The sequence below is a fragment of the Mauremys mutica genome, chromosome 9 (genome assembly GCF_020497125.1).
Source record: "Mauremys mutica isolate MM-2020 ecotype Southern chromosome 9, ASM2049712v1, whole genome shotgun sequence".
Lineage (NCBI taxonomy): Eukaryota > Metazoa > Chordata > Testudines > Geoemydidae > Mauremys > Mauremys mutica.
In genome coordinates, this window is record NC_059080.1 from 44,998,489 (window position 1) to 45,015,795 (window position 17,307).

The 17,307-nt window shown below is 47.2% G+C and overlaps 1 protein-coding gene across 1 annotated transcript; it reads right to left on the minus strand.

Moving 5' to 3' along the window:
• Positions 1–5,005: 5,005 nt before the first annotated feature.
• On the minus strand, positions 5,006–15,290 carry RPS4X (ribosomal protein S4 X-linked). Its single transcript, XM_045030370.1, has 7 exons — positions 15,218–15,290; positions 14,554–14,631; positions 13,626–13,806; positions 12,566–12,663; positions 9,623–9,794; positions 7,418–7,575; positions 5,006–5,171 (listed from the first exon to the last, which is right to left on the minus strand). The coding sequence occupies exons 1-7, from the start codon at positions 15,218–15,220 to the stop codon at positions 5,070–5,072; spliced, it is 792 nt and encodes a 263-aa protein (XP_044886305.1). The 5' UTR covers positions 15,221–15,290; the 3' UTR covers positions 5,006–5,069.
• Between the last annotated feature and the right edge of the window lie 2,017 nt (positions 15,291–17,307).

The window sequence follows — 17,307 nt, forward strand, 5'->3', positions numbered from 1 at the left end:
TCAACAGTGTACCGACCAAGTCGGGACAGCTTGCACATGATAGTTACCATTCCGTCAGGAATATTAGCCTCTCCAGACTGGTGGCTGGTCCACTAGGTAGTGTGCGTAGGTTTGCCATTTCATGCCCCACAGCCCTCCGTGTCCCTGGTCATGGACGCCTCATCCCTGGGATGGGGGGGGGGCACCTCAGGAATCTCCGTACACAAGGGTTATGGTCAGCAGCAGAACTATCCCTACACATAAACTTACAGGAGCTCAGAGCAGTGCACCTGGCATGTCAAGCATTTCAACAACACATTCAAGGCCGTTGTGTTGCAGTCCTCACAGACAACACAACAACCATGTTTTATATCAACAAGCAAGGGGGAGCCCGGTCATCCCCCCTCTGTCAGGCAGCCACTCGTCTGTGGGAATTCTGCATAGCCCACTCGATCCATCTGGTGGCGTCATTTCTCCCAGGGGTCCAGAACACCTTAGCAGACCACCTCAGCAGATCATTCCCGGCTCACGAGTGGTCGGTTTGCCCAGATGTTATCCATTCTGTCTTCCAGAGGTGGGGATTTCCCGATAGACCTATTAGCCTCTCGTGACAATGGGAAATGCCAGGTGTTCTGTTCTCTCCAAGGTCGCTCCCCGGGCTCTCTCTTGGATGCCTTGCTAATACAGTGGAAGCCTCCCCTGTGCTATGCCTTTCCTCCATTCCTGCTAGTCCACAGGGTCCTGCTCAAAATCTGCAGGGACGGAGCCCAGCTGATTTTGATCACCCCGGCGTGGCCCAGGCAGCACTGGTATACCACTCTCCTTGAGCTGTCAGTGGACACTCCAATCCCACTCCCGCTGTGGCCAGACCTCATCACTCAAGATCATGGACACCTCCGTCATCCCGACCTGCAATCTCTCCACCTCACAGCATGGATGCTGCATGGCTAAACCAATCTGAGCGGGGTTGCTCTCACTTGGTTCAGCAGGTACTTTTGGGTAGCAGAAAGCCCTCTACCAGATCCACATACTTAGCCAAGTGGAAACGTTTTTCTTACTGGTGCTCGGAATCATAAGACCCCCCTACGGGTGCCAGCTCCTGTCATATTGGACTACCTCTTGTCCTTAAAACATTAGGGCTTGGCCATATCATCCATCAGAGTGCACCTGGCAGCTATTTCAGAGTTCCGCCCGGGTGAGGACAGACATTCTATTTTCTTCAGTCCTATGATCACTAGATTTCTCAGAGGATTGGAGCGCCTGTCCCCACAAATTAGACAGCCAGCCCCTACGTGGGATCTTAACCAGGTGGTCTGCCTTCCATGTCAAACAAGACATCTTCCTTCCAGTCTTTTATCTGAAGCCGCACGCTTCTGGACGGAAGCAACAGCTGCACTCCCTAGATGTTTGCAGGGCCCTTGCCTTTTACATCGAGCATATGAAGCCCTTTAGAAAGATGACCCAGATGTTTGTAGCTGTGGCAGACCGGATGAAGGGCCTCCCAGTCTCCACCCAGTGCATATCGTCCTGGATTACATCATGTATCTGTGTGTGCTTTGACTAAGCTGGTGTCCCAGCTACACACCTGACCATCCACTCCACTCGGGCTCAAGCTTCGTCCTCCGCCTTCCTGGCTCATGTGCCCATACAGGAGATCTGTAGGGCAGCAACTTGGTCATCAGTACATACCTTCGCTTCCCACTATGCCATAGTGCAGCAGTCCAGGGATGATGCGGCATTTGGTTCAGCGGTCCTCCACTCCGCAACATCTCACTCCGACCCCACCGCCTAGTTAAGGCTTGGGAGTCACCTAATTGGAATCGATATGAGCAGGCACTCAAAGAAGAAAAGACGGTTACTTACCTTTTTAATTGTTGTTCTTCGAGATGTGTTGCTCATATCCATTCCAAACCCGCCCTCCTTTCCCTCTGTCGGAGTAGCTGCCAAGAAGGAACAGAGGGGGCACTGGGTCGGCAGGGACATATCAGGTGCCCTAAGAACGCCATGCCAGGGGGCACCGCAGCCGACCCACCGAGTGTTGCTAGGATAAAAATCTTCTGACAATCGTGCACTCAGCGCGCGCACACCTATTTGCAATGGATATGAGCAACACATCTCGAAGAACAGTTACAAAGGTAAGTAACCGTCTTTTATAAAAACTTCAGGAATGGAGGCTGTTCATAACTCTGAAATGTTCATAGAAGATTAGGGTTGGAAGAGATCTCAAGAGGTCATCTAGTCCAACCCCCTGCTCAAAGCAGGACCAACACCAACTAAATCATCCCAGCCAGAGATTTGTCAAGACAAGCCTTAAAAACCTCTAAGGATGGAGATTCCACCACCTCCCTAGGTAACCCATTCCAGTGATTCATCACCCTCCTAGTGAAAGTGTTTCCCAATATCCAACTTAAACCTCCCCCACGGCAACTTGAGAGCATGGCTCCTTGTTCTGTCATCTGCTACCACTGAGAACAGCTGAGCTCCATCCTCTTTGGAACCCCCCTTCAGGTAGTTGAAGGCTATCAAATCCCCCCTCACTCTTCTCTTCTGCAGACTGAACAAACCCAGCTCTCTCAACCTCTCCTTGCAAGTCATGTGCCCCAGCCCCCTGATCATTTCCATTGCCCTCCACTGGACTCTCTCCAATTTGTCCACATCCTTTCTGTAGTGGGGGGCCCAAAACTGGACACAATATTCCTGATGTGGCCTCACCAGTGCCAAACAGAAGAATAATCTCTTCCCTTGATCTGCTGGCAATGCTCCTACTAATGCAGCTCAATATGCCCTTAGCCTTCTTGGCAACAAGAGCACACTGCTCACTCATATCCAGCTTCCCATCCACTGTAATCCCCAGGTCCTTTTCTGCAGAACTGCTGCTTAACCAGACAGTCCCCAGTCTATAGCAGTGCATGGGATTCTTCCATCCTAAGTGCACTTTTCCTTGTTGAACCTCATCAGATTTCTTTTGGCCCACTTCTCCAATTTGTCTAGGTCACTCTGGACCCTATCCCTACTCTCCAGTGTATCTACTTCTCCCCCCAGCTTAGTTATCACGAACTTGCTGAGGGTGCAGTCCATCCCATCATCCAGATCGTTAAAACATTGAACAAAACTGGCCTCAGGACTGACCGCTGGGGCACTCTACTTAATACCGGCTGCCAACTAGACATCAAGCCATTGATCACTATTTTGAGCCTGACAATCTAGCCAGCTTTCTATCCACTTTATAGTCCAATCATCCAGCCCATACTTCTTGCTGGCAATAATACTGTGGGAGACCATATCAAAAGCTTTGCTAAAGTCAAGGTATATCACGTCCACTGCTTTCCCCATATCCACGGAGACAGTTATCTCATCATAGAAGGCAATCAGGTTGGTCAGACATGACTTGCCCTTGGTGAAGCCATGTTGACTGTTCCTGATCACCTTCCTCTCCTCCAAGTGCTTCAAAATGGTTTCCTTGAGGACCTGCTCCATGATTTTTCCAGGGACTGAAGTGAGGTTGACTGATCTGTAGTTCCCTGGCCTCTCCTTCTTCCCTTTTTTAAGGATGGGCACAATATTTGCCTTTTCCCAATCATCCGGGACCTCCCCTGCTCACCACCAGTTTTCAAAGATAACGGCCAATGGCTCTGCAATCACATCAGCCAATTCCCTCAGCACCCTAGGGTGCATTCAATCTAGAACCATGGACTTTTGCATGTCTTGCTTTTCTAAATAGTCCTTCACCTGTTCTTTCACCATTGAGGGCTGCTCACATCCTCCCCATACTGTGTTGCCCAGGACAGCAGGGTGGGAGTTGACCTTTTCTGTGAAGACCGAGGGGAAAAAAAAAAAAGCATAGAGTACTTCAGCTTTTTCCACATCATGTCACTAGGTTGCCTCCCCCATTCATTATGGGTCCCACATTTTCCCTGACCTTTTTCTTGTTGCTAACATACCTGTAGAAACCCTTTTTGTTACCCTTCACATCCCTTGCTAGCTGCAACTCCAGTTGTGTTTTGGCCTTCCTGATTACAACCCTGCATGCTCAAGCAATACTTTTATATTCCAATCTAGTCGTCTGTCCAAGTTTCCACTTCTTATAAGCAAATGTTCTGGTTCTTTCAAATGTTCTTGACTTAATACAGCTTAGAAACTTTACTCTGCAGAAGAAAATGCAGCTTTTAACCATCTTACTTCAAATGAAAAGCACAGAAACCATTTTCTTACTTTGTCAAAAAAAAAATTTTTCACTCTGAGGTTCTACTGTGTCAGCATAAGAGGCCTTCCTGTCTTTAGTCAACTCAGATTTACTGTATCAATAGGATGGAGGAGCAGCAATCCATGATCCAGGCTGGGCCAGGGTCACAGAAAACGATGTAGTAGGGCAAGATGTTACATATGTACAAATACCTGAGCTAGCAGCAGTTTGGTCATAAACCCACCTCTTCTGCTTTGTCTCTGAAGATCTGTCTATATTAGAAGATGATGCTGTTGTGCAGATATACAAAATATGACAACCCATTTTTTTGTTTTATTTTGTTGGGAGGCAGCAGACAGCCTCTAAGGCAGTGGTTAAACTTTTGCATTAGTGAACCCTTTCACACAGCAACCTCCCTTACAAATTAAAAATACATTTTTTAATATTTCACTATTATAAATGCTGCAGATGAAGCAGGGTTCGGGGGTTGAGGCAGAGAGCTCACGACTGCCCCCCCATAACATTGTGACCCCAAGGGGTCAACCCCCAATTTGAGAACCCTTGCTCTAAGGGGAAAAGCATTACAGGACTGTGGCTTTGTGAAGAAGCCTTCTCACAACTGGCCGGTCTTAATAAGACCCCAGTAGCAAGGAGTCTTCACCACCTCCCAGCTTTAGGTTAGAATGTGGGACAGGTAGTAGCTCAGCTGCTTCCTTTTACATGTGACCTAGTATTCTAGAGTGACCAGAGTCCTGTGATTTAGTAGCCTGCAGTGCACTGCCAGCTTATGAGAGCCACAGGCCTGCAAGAACTGGTGTTCAGAGGGTGGGGAAAAAGGCAGTGTTTTAGTTGGTAACCATTTTATTTGACAAAGGAAATGGCCTGCTGTTTGTCCACTTTTGAGGGTTTAACTGCTGCTCTGTTTGGCTGCCAGTCTCTTGTCTCTCTCTTCAGCAATGGTCAGACGGATTCCCTTTCCACGGGGCAGGGAGATCCATGGCTTGTTACCCTAAAACAAGAGGGGAGAATCACAACACTGTACAAGCAAGCAACCTTCACAGTATGGGTGCTTCACCCAACTCCAGACTACACCCCCATCTCCCTCCATGTTATTCCAGGCTAAGAGAACCTCCCTCTTGAGAAGTAAATTCTGTTCTCTTTGCAGCAGCTTCTAAGGGCTTGTTAAATTCATTGGTGCAACTTTGTGGTAAGGTGGAACTTAAAAACAGATTCAGTTAAAACAGATGCAAAAGGCTGCATGGACACTCATTTCAGCTTAGCTTAAGTCTATTAGGAACAGATTTAAGCTATGCTGAAATAAATGCTTCAAAGCAGAACAAGAGCAACCACACAGGGATTTGTACCAGTTTAGTTAAACCAGTTTAACAAATCACTGTTTAGACAAGACCTTAGTCTTTTGTAAGAAATCCATCATTGGGATCAAAGTAAAGTTAATCCTGAAATGCCAGGGTAGTCAGATGCTCTGCCAGTGCATTCCCTAGTTCCAGCTCATCAGTCAAACCCACAGCAGATTTCAAACACAGATTACAGGATCAACAGGGATAGCTCAGTGGTTTGACCATTGGCCTGCTAAAACCAGGGTTGTGAGTTCAATCCTTGAGGGGTGCACTTAGGGATCTGGGGCAAAAATCAGTACTTGGTCCTGCTAGTGAAGGCGGGGGGCTGGACTCGATGACCTTTCAAGGTCCCTTCCAGCTCTAGGAGATAGGATATCTCCATTTTAAAAAAGTGGAACATTTCCCCTACATGCAGGACATAACTCAAGCACCTCTGCACAGATCCAGTATAGCCACACAGTATAGTTTACTGAGTGACAGAACTCATGGATAGGCACAAGCCTAAATTCAGCCTGGTGTCCCATAGGTCAGTGGGATAACACTAGGGACACACATGGTCTCTGAATTTTGCACTAGCAGCTGAATCCCTGCCTCCTTCCTAGATAGCTCTTTGACAATATAAAGGCAACATAGCTGCAGGAATTTGTTAACCATCATGTACTGCGGCATTGGTGCAAAGTGCCCCAATTTAAAATATATATATTCCTTCTTATGGTCCGAGCCTGTACGCGGCAGGCATCCTCCTCTCCCATCGAGATCAGTGGGAGCTGAAGGCATTTAGCACTTTGCAGAATCAGACCCTTAATGGCTGGGCTAATTTGTCCAAAGCATATTCTAATACTTGTACCTTTTTCTTGCTGCTAGAAGTACAAATGATGAGTTACTTGTATGCAACTATTTTTAAAATACTGTATTCAATGAGCAGAGACTGTGCTCCTAATGCTTGCTGTTTGGTCAAGAGCCTTTAGTGACTTGTACACTGCCCCTTAAGCAGTTAACTAGTCGTCCACCTAGTCACTGTATCTGGGTAACTGCACCTGTGACCCCTTTGCAGCCTTACTGAGGCCACCCCACTTCTGTCTCAGGCCTCGAACAGTCACCTCTTTCAGAACGGGACCCCATGAGAGTAATTAACCATTGGAACAATTTACCAGGGGTTGTGGTGGCTTTGCCATCACTGGTGGTTTTAAAGTCAAGACTGGATTTTTTTTAAACCATCTGCTGTAGCTCAAACAGGGAATTATTTCAGGGCAGTTCTAGGGCCTGTGTGTGTTACACTGGAGAGTGGGCTAGATTATCACGGACCCTTCTGGCTAACATGGTAAAGAGCAGGTGGATTTCCATTAGCACAGCACAGCACCTTGTTGCTTTGTAGAGTGACCTCTACTAGCTGATCAGAAGCCACAATTTTTTCTCAGGTTCCACAGCATGAGGACACGTTCATGGGAAAATGGCCTGCATGAGTGGATGTGCTCTGCTTATGGTTCACAGCCAGTGCCCTGAGGTCACCACTTTTCAATTCAGCGCACACAATGGTTTCTGTACATTCATGGAGCAATTTGGCTGTTTTGGTCAAAAATGGTTTGCATTACAACTAATGTGGGTGTGAGGGAAGCCATGTGAACAGGCCACAGCCTGTAGGAGGTTGGGACCACATGGGGTGGAGCTAGATGGCAGCCCCAGCCAATGTTTAACTTTTGCTACGGACAGCAGCTGGAGCAGCAGCTTCAGACAGAACAAGCTCAGAACTAATTTGGGAACACATCCGTCTCTCTTGCAGTTAGCACTTTGTTTTCCCCTTCCCTGTAAGTGAGACATCTATCCAGCAGGAGGCTCTTCAGCACAAGCCCCGACACGGGGAGGAAAAACAACAGGGGTTCTATTAGCTCACACTTACTTTGCCAATAACAAAAATGTTAGAGAGCCTGGTGGCAAAGCTGTTGCCATTGGCATCCTTCACGTGCACCACATCGAACGAGCCTGGGTGTCTCTCCCGGTTAGTGATCACACCAATACGGCCCAAGTTAGCACCACCAGTCACCATACACAGGTTACCTAAGTGGAAGGAAGACCGTTAGTGAGTTTGTGAATCTGAATAAACCCCACGCCCTTTATGACAATGTGCATCATCATTTGTACCCTGTGTGGACCACTGCCTGGTCTGATGCTGCTGCAATAAGGTAATGCCCCAGTACAGAGGTCAAGCAGAAACCCTACCAGTCAGACCAAGATGCTACAAAGACAAAAGATTGGACAAGACACATGGTCCAATTAGTTGTGTTGGCACCCAATGACCTACTACAGTCAGGCTGACTGTCCAACAAGTGAGGCCACCTCAGGCCATGCAAGTCCACGGACAGAGGCGCTAGCTGCATCTGTTTAAGTTTACACCAAATGTGAACAGTTGCAGTGAGAAGCTGGTGTTCACTGCTTTATTCCAGTGCAGTCATATTTCATCCACTCAGTATTATTCCTACTGGTCATAACCTCACTCCTCCTATCCAAAAGACTGCACTATACAGAGGAACCCTCAAAGCACCAAAATGATTTAGTGACCATCAGGACAAAAGAAGTAACTTTTTTTCAAAGTTTGAAACATGGGAGGTACGGGTGTGTTATTTTTGAGACTAAGTGTTTCACTTTTATGACCCAGGTTTCTCCAACCCCATCAGCACCATCCTACTGGAAGTGATGATCAATATGAAGAAATCAGTTAAAGAAATCAGGGCTTTCTTTAAGCTCCTGCCTTGATCAATACTGAAGTTGAGATGTGGCACATCAAATTTAGAAGACTTTACATACAACTGCACACCAACGTTGCACGTGTTACTGCCTTAGCATGGCACAAGATGTTACGTGAACGGGTTACTGTCAGCCCCTCCACAAGACACAAATGCAACACCAGGGCAAGGGATTATCGCAACAGCAGTGATGCATTTGGGTTTGCAGCATGGAACACACACACACACACACACACACACACACACACAGTTCATGCGGCATCCCTTCCGGTTTGGGCAAGGGAAGAGGAAACATCATGCTGCCTTTTTTTTCCTCCCCCTTTTTTTTTTTGAGGGGGGGCAGGAGCCGGGGGGGGGGGGGAAGAAACAGTCTACAACCAAAAAATACAATTCAAGTGCAGGCATTGGGGCTCTTCCACTTCCCCCACTCAAGCCCCTGTGCACTCAGTCTGAGTAAAGCCAGGAAGAGTCCCCATTCCTCTCCCAGATCACACATGGAAGGCACCTCCTCTGCCAGAACAACTAGAGAACCACCTTCTCTCCTTGCAGGACTAGCAGAGGTCTGTTTCCCCCTTCAGCATTATATAACAGCACCAGAAACATGAACCCCTACGCTGCCTGTGGAGAAGACCCTACTGAGAAACAGAAATTAAGATTTGGCCCTGGTCTACACTACAAAATTACTTCAGTGTAACTACGTCGTTCTGTGAGAATAATCCATCCCTGTTCAATACAGTTATATCAACCTAAGCACCAGTGTAGACAGCGCTGTGTCTGCGCAGATGCAGCATTTCAAGTGCAGACCTGCCTTAAGACAGTCTTTGGCAATCCACATTTCAGAGAGGTGCCTCATTTGAAACAGCACCAGACATCATAAACAATGTACACTGGGGGAGCTTATATCTGGAGTGTGACAAGGAAGGAGCAGTGAAACTTCTATAATCTAGAAATTTCCCTGCCACTCCTGGAATCAAATGCTCACTTTACAACAGGCAACAGTTAGCCCAAGGGCATTGCCTATTTTATCCCCACATGGCAAAAAGTGATATACCCCAGGTGCTGCTACCTGAATGTTAGATGTGCCAATTTTCATTCGGTAAGTTCCCCAGCAGCTATAGCACACAGTGGTCTAAAACCAGGAAGTCAGTATTGCTGTTACACTTGCCATAGCAGTTTCACAGTCCCATGTCCACCTCTAAGCCCACTCTGTGCTCATCTAATGAAATCGGATCACATAGAGACAGAGCCGCTCAGCTAAATGCCTTCTTCCCTTTGAAGGGGGGATGCTATAGCCCCATTTATTCAAACCCCATGTCTCCTATTTTGGAGAGCTGAGTGCGGGAGGAGGTGGAAGGACATACCTGTGTCAAACTTGATGAAGTCTGTGATCTTGCCAGTCTCAAGGTCAATCTGGATAGTGTCATTTACCTTGATGAGGGGATCTGGGTAGCGGATGGTACGGGCATCATGGGTCACCAGGTGAGGGATTCCTTTAGTGCCCACAAATATCTTCCTCACCTTGCACAGCTTGTACTGTGAACACAAGCCAACAGCAATGAATGCAAGCAGACTAGACTGATAGCTTATATGGCTCAGGGCAGGACCTAGATACAACATATGACGCATCACCTCTGCATAACAGCATCAGCACTGCTCGATAAGCCATGTGCCGAGGGCAGAGGCCAATCTCCACTCCAGAACAAAGTGTCCAACTAAGAGGCTTTCAAAATACTCATTTACTCCAGAGTGAAGTTAAAGGGAGCAACTCTCCCCCCACTCCAGCACTTCCACCATGACTGTCTTGCTGCTGGCCTTGGGCAGGTCGGCAGAGGTATTCACCGACATCCCAGCTCAGTAACAAAAGACATAGCTTGAGGCCAAGTCCATTTTGAACACAAATTACACTGCACTTGAGGCTTTTCAGATCGGAGTTCTGTGCTCCCCGACACAAGCTGAAGGCCTCTTACAAAGGGAACTGTGAACCTGGCAGGCGAGTAGAAGAGAAGCTGATTTCCAGATTTTGCTTCCAGTGTTGGTCCCCAGACTGTGGCCCATGACGAACAGCAGTTGCCAAAACCCTTTCATGTGGTCTACAAAGCTAATGGCTTTCTAACCTCTGACCCCATATGGGTACTTCATGTCTCTGTGGTGTAAATTTAACAGTGATCAAATTTTAGAGTCACAACATAGCTGAGAGGGCAGCAAATACAGGAGAGAACCAGACTGCAGCGTAGCCTGGAGATTAGAGCAGTCAGGCATCGAGTACTGTACATACCCATCCCCACTGCAGCAAAGCAAGTTTATTTTCACCTTCTCCTAATGCTACCCTAATTTTACTTTCTAGATAACCCAAGTGCTCCAAAAGATCTAGATTGGGAGGGGAGGTGTCCACAGAGAGATTTTAGCATGGTTCTACTCAGAAGTATAGCCAAAAGCAGCACCATGAAGATGTGCCCATTGTGCCTCTCTTAGATCTAAACTGCTGAGTTTACAAGTAAAATGATGTTTTCCTCTAACTACCAGCCCTAAAAATCTCCTCCTGGGATCTGGGAGCCAAGTTGAGACCCTTCCTGCTCATGTACCACCAATAGGAGACACTTTTGTAGACCAAATTATCCCGTCAGACACTTGTGCAATACTAAATGGCAACAAAGGGGAAGAAACAAGTGTCGCTGAGGGAGTGAGGCCTACAGAGATTATATGTATGGCAGAAACTAACCCAGCCAAACCACAGGGCTAGCAGTTAGGAGTAGAAATATTTGTTGTTTTCTAAACTAAAAACACTTAAGCAAGGTACCACATCATGTAATTTCACAGAACAGCCACAATGAGATAAGTTCTCTGATGTAAGAGTTGTAGAACCATCATTTTAGTGTGTCTGTCTGTAAGTCGGTACAAAGGTTTTGACTTCACATTTGAATTTGAGAAGCTTTGCTGAGTCATATCCAGTTAATAGCCATTCTGTTTTACAGCTCGCACTGCCCTTCCTGTGCTCCATGCTGTCCATCAAGAGCAGATTTTGCATATAAACACAAATAAGGCCAGCAGTTTTCAGACATCTTTGCAGCTTTCAATTAAAAAAGATAGATGAAACCACTAGTGAGTCAGATTACTCCAGTGACCAGGACCCCTGGACCCAACCCAATGGCCATTTCTTCCACAGATACCAACTTCCCCAAATAAATGACAATTCATGCACCACCAGATACAGAATATTGGCGCAGTCCTCTTGAGCAATTAATTCCAATTTTTACTGTTGCAAAACAGGGATCAAGTCTTAGAACTTGATCAGACAGTGTATAATTGTTTGTTTAAAGCAAAGGAACTTACAGGCAGGTTTAATATATTCACTGCACCCAGAAAATTCTGCTTTGAGCATTTGGTAAAAACAAGGCTTTGTCTGTACTAGAACTGTACTCAATTTAAAGTCACAGTAATCTACACTGGGAGGTTGCACCAGATTAACCAGAGCAAAAGAAGGGATAATCAATTTTTTTTTTTGTCAAGGTCCAAATTTCTTGGTCAAGATATAGTCGAGGTCCAGACTCCAGAGAAAACAATAAAAAAACCCAACAATAATAAGTAGGAAATAAAAAGAGTTTGGGTTCCATTCAAAAGCATCTGGCAGTGCAGATTTGGCCCACAGCCCATGTATTGATTACTCCCTGGTTTAAAGCATCATTTTAGAGCCTTCTGGAGAGAAAGGGCTAGTTTGAACATAGATGCAGGGAGAGTAGCAGACTGCACAACTTGGGAGCGCACCAGAGCAAACGTTTGCCCACAGGGGAACCCATGTGCCAGGTCTTCAGTGAAGAAACAGACAGTTAATGTCATGTAAAGTGGTTCATTTTAGCACAGCTGTATTCCTTCTCTAATCTTGTAGCCCACTGTCTATTATGACCATTTGCACTCTGTGATGCTTCAACAAGCACTTTGTAAACACCCCAATGAACGGCTGCACATGCACCCCACTCAAAAGGCTCCAGGGAAGGCTTACAGCAAGGATAATAAAACAAGTTTTAAACAGAGACCACTTTGGACTGCCATGTACTGGACAGCCAGCTGCACCTTTCTGTGTATGGAGACTACATAAGCCCTCACCACTTCCCCTTTAACCCCATGGAGACTGCACCTGGTATGTTGAATGGCTCAGATTATCTCTCAAGGCAGTAGGACTGACACCAACTTTTAGATTCATGCACATGGCAGTTTTGCTACCTGCAGCAACACCCAGCCACTTTGATGGCTGCAACAAGTTCAGAAACAAAAAACATTCCCGTACACTGCCAGAGAGAGGGGCTCACCTTGGCCTCTTCAGCTGTGATGCGGTGAACTGCAAAACGACCCTTGGTGTCATATACCAGACGGAAGTGCTCACCTGTCTTCTCAATACTGATGACATCTGGTTTCAAACAAACAAATTCATTAGGAGGCATTTCCAGGTTCTTAGGCCTTTATCACAGCTTGAAAGCTACCCCATTCGGTAGCATTCACACTAGAGGTTCCACCATCAGTGAGGAGTTCTCATTTATATAGCACCATGAAGTATATAAAAACTCTGTAGAGTGGGTCAGCCATGTTGACATAAGCCCCCACTCCTGAATAGCTACCAGCCTACACAAGTGGCTACAATTAGAATGAGTCATGGAATAGTGGGCTATGCAAGACTCAGGTCAGATAAGTTGGAAAGTAGTTCCAGGTGCAAAGGACCACTCAGAGGTTGCAAATGTGTGTTACTAATACTAGTGGCAGTATGCAACTTAAAACTAAGTCAAAGCAACTACCGGCAGAGTCCAATGCTTAAGCAAGGCCAACAACATAACAGTACAACTGCAAGCCTCACAAAATATTGGACTTTCCTGGGTATAATAAAAAGAATCACACTACATATACTTGGTTTATTTTCTGTTTGGCCAACTGCCAAGTAACAGCAAATGTGCCAGTGATAACATTTCTTAGCACAAATCACAGTATCAGCACAAGCATGCTCAGAAAAGGGTAGTTTTATGCAATTTGTTCAACTGGGAACACAAGCCAACAGTTCTGAAGAGTCAGCTAGCTGCTCTCTTCGGTTTAACCTGTTGAGGTTCACAGAAACTACCTTCACTGTCAGAATCAGGAGCAAGTGTGTCAATAATGCACCAATTGCTGGTTTTGGCCAATTATGGCCTCTGATTAAATGTGCACTTAAAACATAACCAACACAAGCCACACTGCACAGCAACAGCCGCCCCATCCACCAAGTTCAAACACTGGCTTTCACGGCATGGTGACGAAAGGTTCATTTTTTGCCATGCAACAGTTTATTACGCTGAGCATTTGTCCCAATCCTCACCATCTCTCCCAGGATTTGTCTCCACTCACCCATGAAGCCAGCAGGATAGGTGATGTCAGTGCGGACTTTTCCATCAATCTTGATGAACCTCTGCATGCAGATCTTCTTGACCTCATCTCCTGTCAGGGCATACTTGAGTCTGTTCCTAAGGAAGATGATGAGTGGAAGGCATTCCCGCAATTTGTGGGGACCTGTTGATGGACGGGGAGCCTACAAACAGAAGAAAAATTAAGTTTCTGCCAGCTGTTCAATCGCATCAGCAAACAGCAACACCCATCTTCCAAAACAGAAATAGCACATGCTCAATAAATACTAGGTTAGACTTATGATTTCTTCACAACTTCATAAAGTTTGGATCCCACTGGCTCACAGACAGCCTTGCTCCTTGTATGCCAGAGACAGCTGCAGTAGGGGAACACTCAACAACAGTCCCTACCTAGGTCTAAACATTTGAGTTATTCTTTGACAAGCCAACCCAATAACTGTACTAATACATTCCACAAATGTGAAGGAGCCTCCCTCTCTTGCAAAGTCCACTCTAAATCTCCCTGAACAACCCATCCAAAGTTAACCAAGTGTTCACCAACCAAATTAATTTTCTCTTACTTGCCACCAGTGGGCAAATTATGACAAAGATTTGTGGAGGCAAGATGGCTGAAACCTCACAAAAAGAACAGGAGTACTTGTGGCACCTTTGAGACTAACAAATGTATTTGAGCATAAACTTATTTGTTAGTTAGTCTCGAAGGTGCATTTGTTAGTCTCGAAGGTGCTACAAGTACTCCTGTTCTTTTTGCTGATACAGACTAACGCAGCTGCTACTCTGAAACCTCACAGAAGCTCCCAATTGCCTACCAAGCCAAATACAGGCAGATTAAAAGGAGGCAAACATTCCAGCTATGAAACCGGTATTTTTGTTTTGATTTTGAGGTGCAGAATTCAAAGAAAGATACTTACAAACACTCCTGTCAATTTATCCAGCATCCAATGCTTTGGAGCTGCTACACGCTTCAGGTGCTTCTTGGGACCCCGAGCCTCAGGTAGGAAAAAAACAGATTAAGACACTACTAAGCTGCTCACGAGGTAGTTGTTCCTAAGAACCTGTGGTTCTGTTAACACAGAGAATGAGGAGCTGCGAGGCGGAAACGTACCGCGGTATCCTTCGCCAAATTGGCCGCCTCAGTACCGGCAAGACTGCAGATTAACGCTCCCATGTAACACCCCACACGCAGCTCCACGCACAGCCCTAGCCGCGTTACCGTGCGCGCACCCGGCCTGCTTCCGCAAAAGCTCCCTTAACGCCGCGTGTGCGCCGGAGTCACACCAGCTGCTCGGGCCCGTCCTTCCCACAGCCCGGGCCCGCTCGGCGGCCAGGTCCAGCACCCGCTCCGCCCCCAGGGGCAGCGCGAGCCGCGGCAGGAGTTCGGGGAACCCGCTATTCTCGCCCGGCCCCGCAGGGATCTCTGGGGCCGGGGCAGGAGAGCGCCTCAGGGCCCCGGCCCGGCTCCCTCCAGCCCCATACAGCGGAGTCCCCTCACCCCGGCCAGGATGCGGCGGCGGAGCCACGGCAGGCGGCGGATGGCAACGGATGGCGGGACCAGGGACCAGGCCGCGTACTCACCATGGCTGCGCTCTGCCGAGGAAAGGACCGCCCGCTTCCGTCTAGCCACGGATATCCGGCTGGCTAGACGGCGGCCCGGCTAGGGCAAAACTGGTTAAACGCGCGTGCCAGACAGCGCCCTCTGCCGGCGGGGAGGCTTCAGTGGGGCAGCGCTGCCAGTCTCCGAACTGCAGCGTGTAGCCCCAGGCTGCCATGCGGGCGCAGCGTGGGTTGGAAAGGCACCCGTGGGCTATTAGGCATCTACCTTCCTCCAAGCCCCAACAGATCCAGCCCTTGTATCCCCTAGAGTTAGGGGAGGGGAGCCTTCACACATAGGGGGACCTGATGGAGGTTTTGGGGCAGGAAGGGAATTTGTGTTTTAGGGACTATATAACATTTTCGTGACTGCAAGAGTTCAGGCTTTAAGAAAAAACACCAAAATAGTGCAAGACTCACCATAAAATCATGAGCATTGGCAACAGTATGATCAGTGAACTGAGGAGTATGTAGAAGCAGCAAAGAATCCTGTAGCACCTTATAGACTAACAGACGTTTTGCAGCATGAGCTTTTGTGGGTGAATACCCACTTCTTCGGATGAGGAGTATGGTATTTGTTAAGCACTTTGAGATTTACAGATGAAAAGCACTGTATGAGAGCTGAATATTAAAAGTTTCTTTACAAGTTTATATTATTTCAGTAATTAATTAAAATCAATGCAAACAGCCCGTGCAGTATGTAACATCCAACTGTGTCAGCACTGCAAAGAACAGGGATTGTCTGGATTATGTTCACAGCACTTCCACAGAGAAGTTAAAGTACTCTTTCTGGAAGGTTGCAACATAACACTCCTTTACTTCTTAGAATTCAGAATGAAAAACAGAGATAGAGGAAACAGGCTGCTCCCTAAAACAGAGAGGAACAACTTAATGCATTTTACTCTAGGCTGGCTCTCTGTAGCTTCACTGCTGCTGAACCCAGATCCCATGCTTCCCTACAGAGCCCCCTAGCCTACAAAGAGTACTCCAGGGGGCATTCTGTGCCACTGCACACACACAGAATTCATGTTCTGCACAGATTTCTTTGCTTTCTCACAGAAAAATGACTTTCTGATGGGGAAAAAAGGGAAGCTGCAAGAGCAATCACAGCCCCTCCCCAGCAGCGTGGGTGCATCGTTTCTGACAGCTGGCAGAGCGGTAAATCACTGTGGGGGGAGGGGAGGGCCTGGGGATACCACAGCCAGACCAGGTCAGACCCACTTGCCATCTGTCCAACTCCTATGCATACAGACCCGCCCCATGCGCAACCCCCCCCCCGGTGAGTCTCGCCCACTCTGCACCCAGAACCCCCCACTGAGCTCTCCACACATGAACCCCCATCCCACCAAGCTGTTACCCAGACAAAATTCTCTGTTACTCGCATACTCTAGGGGCACCCACCCTTACCCAGCTCCCAGGGCTCAAGGCATAACCTTACGCTGTAGGGCACCCACCTTTACCCTTCTGTGGGCTCAAGACATAACCCTCTTAATTTAGGCACCCACCCTTACCCTTCCATGGACTCGGGGCATAACCTTACACTCTGCGAGTATGCAGGGTCTTTTACCAGTGAAAGAGCCTTACACAGTAATATCCTACTTAACCTCTATTTATTAACAATCACCAAACAGAATGCACATGCTAAGCATACCATGCTCACCGCTCCCAATAAGGGAGATTAACTTTAATTGATGGCCAGTCAGGATCAGGCCATCTGGGGACTCCAGCTTCTGCTCTGAATGGCGTCGTTGGCACGGTGTTGAGGTCTGGCAGCTCTGATTGTGAGGCTGTATCCTGTAGTTGGTTCCCAAGAACTTCCTTTTGGACCCTAGTTTATATAGTGAAACTTGAGTCCTGCTTAGTTATACCTTAACCAATCATTTTACTAAAATATTACTATACAATTTTCTAACCAAGACAGGATCACCTTCTTAACAGCTCGATGTTACATTGTTTTAATGTAATTTAGATGGAAGGTGAGGATGTGACTTTCTGCTTCTTGGCTAATAGCTGCTGTTCTCTTAATATGGCTTCAGACAAAGGCCTCAGATCTTACCATATGGCTACAGGAAAAG

Bases quoted from the DNA above. Each gene is read 5' to 3' on its own strand.
- RPS4X (XM_045030370.1), bottom strand. The intron at 12,664-13,625 runs GTGAGTGGAGAC...GTTTGAAACCAG, and splicing joins CTATCCTGCTGGCTTCATGG to ATGTCATCAGTATTGAGAAG. The intron at 9,795-12,565 runs GTGAGCCCCTCT...TTGTGTTCACAG, and splicing joins TCACAGCTGAAGAGGCCAAG to TACAAGCTGTGCAAGGTGAG.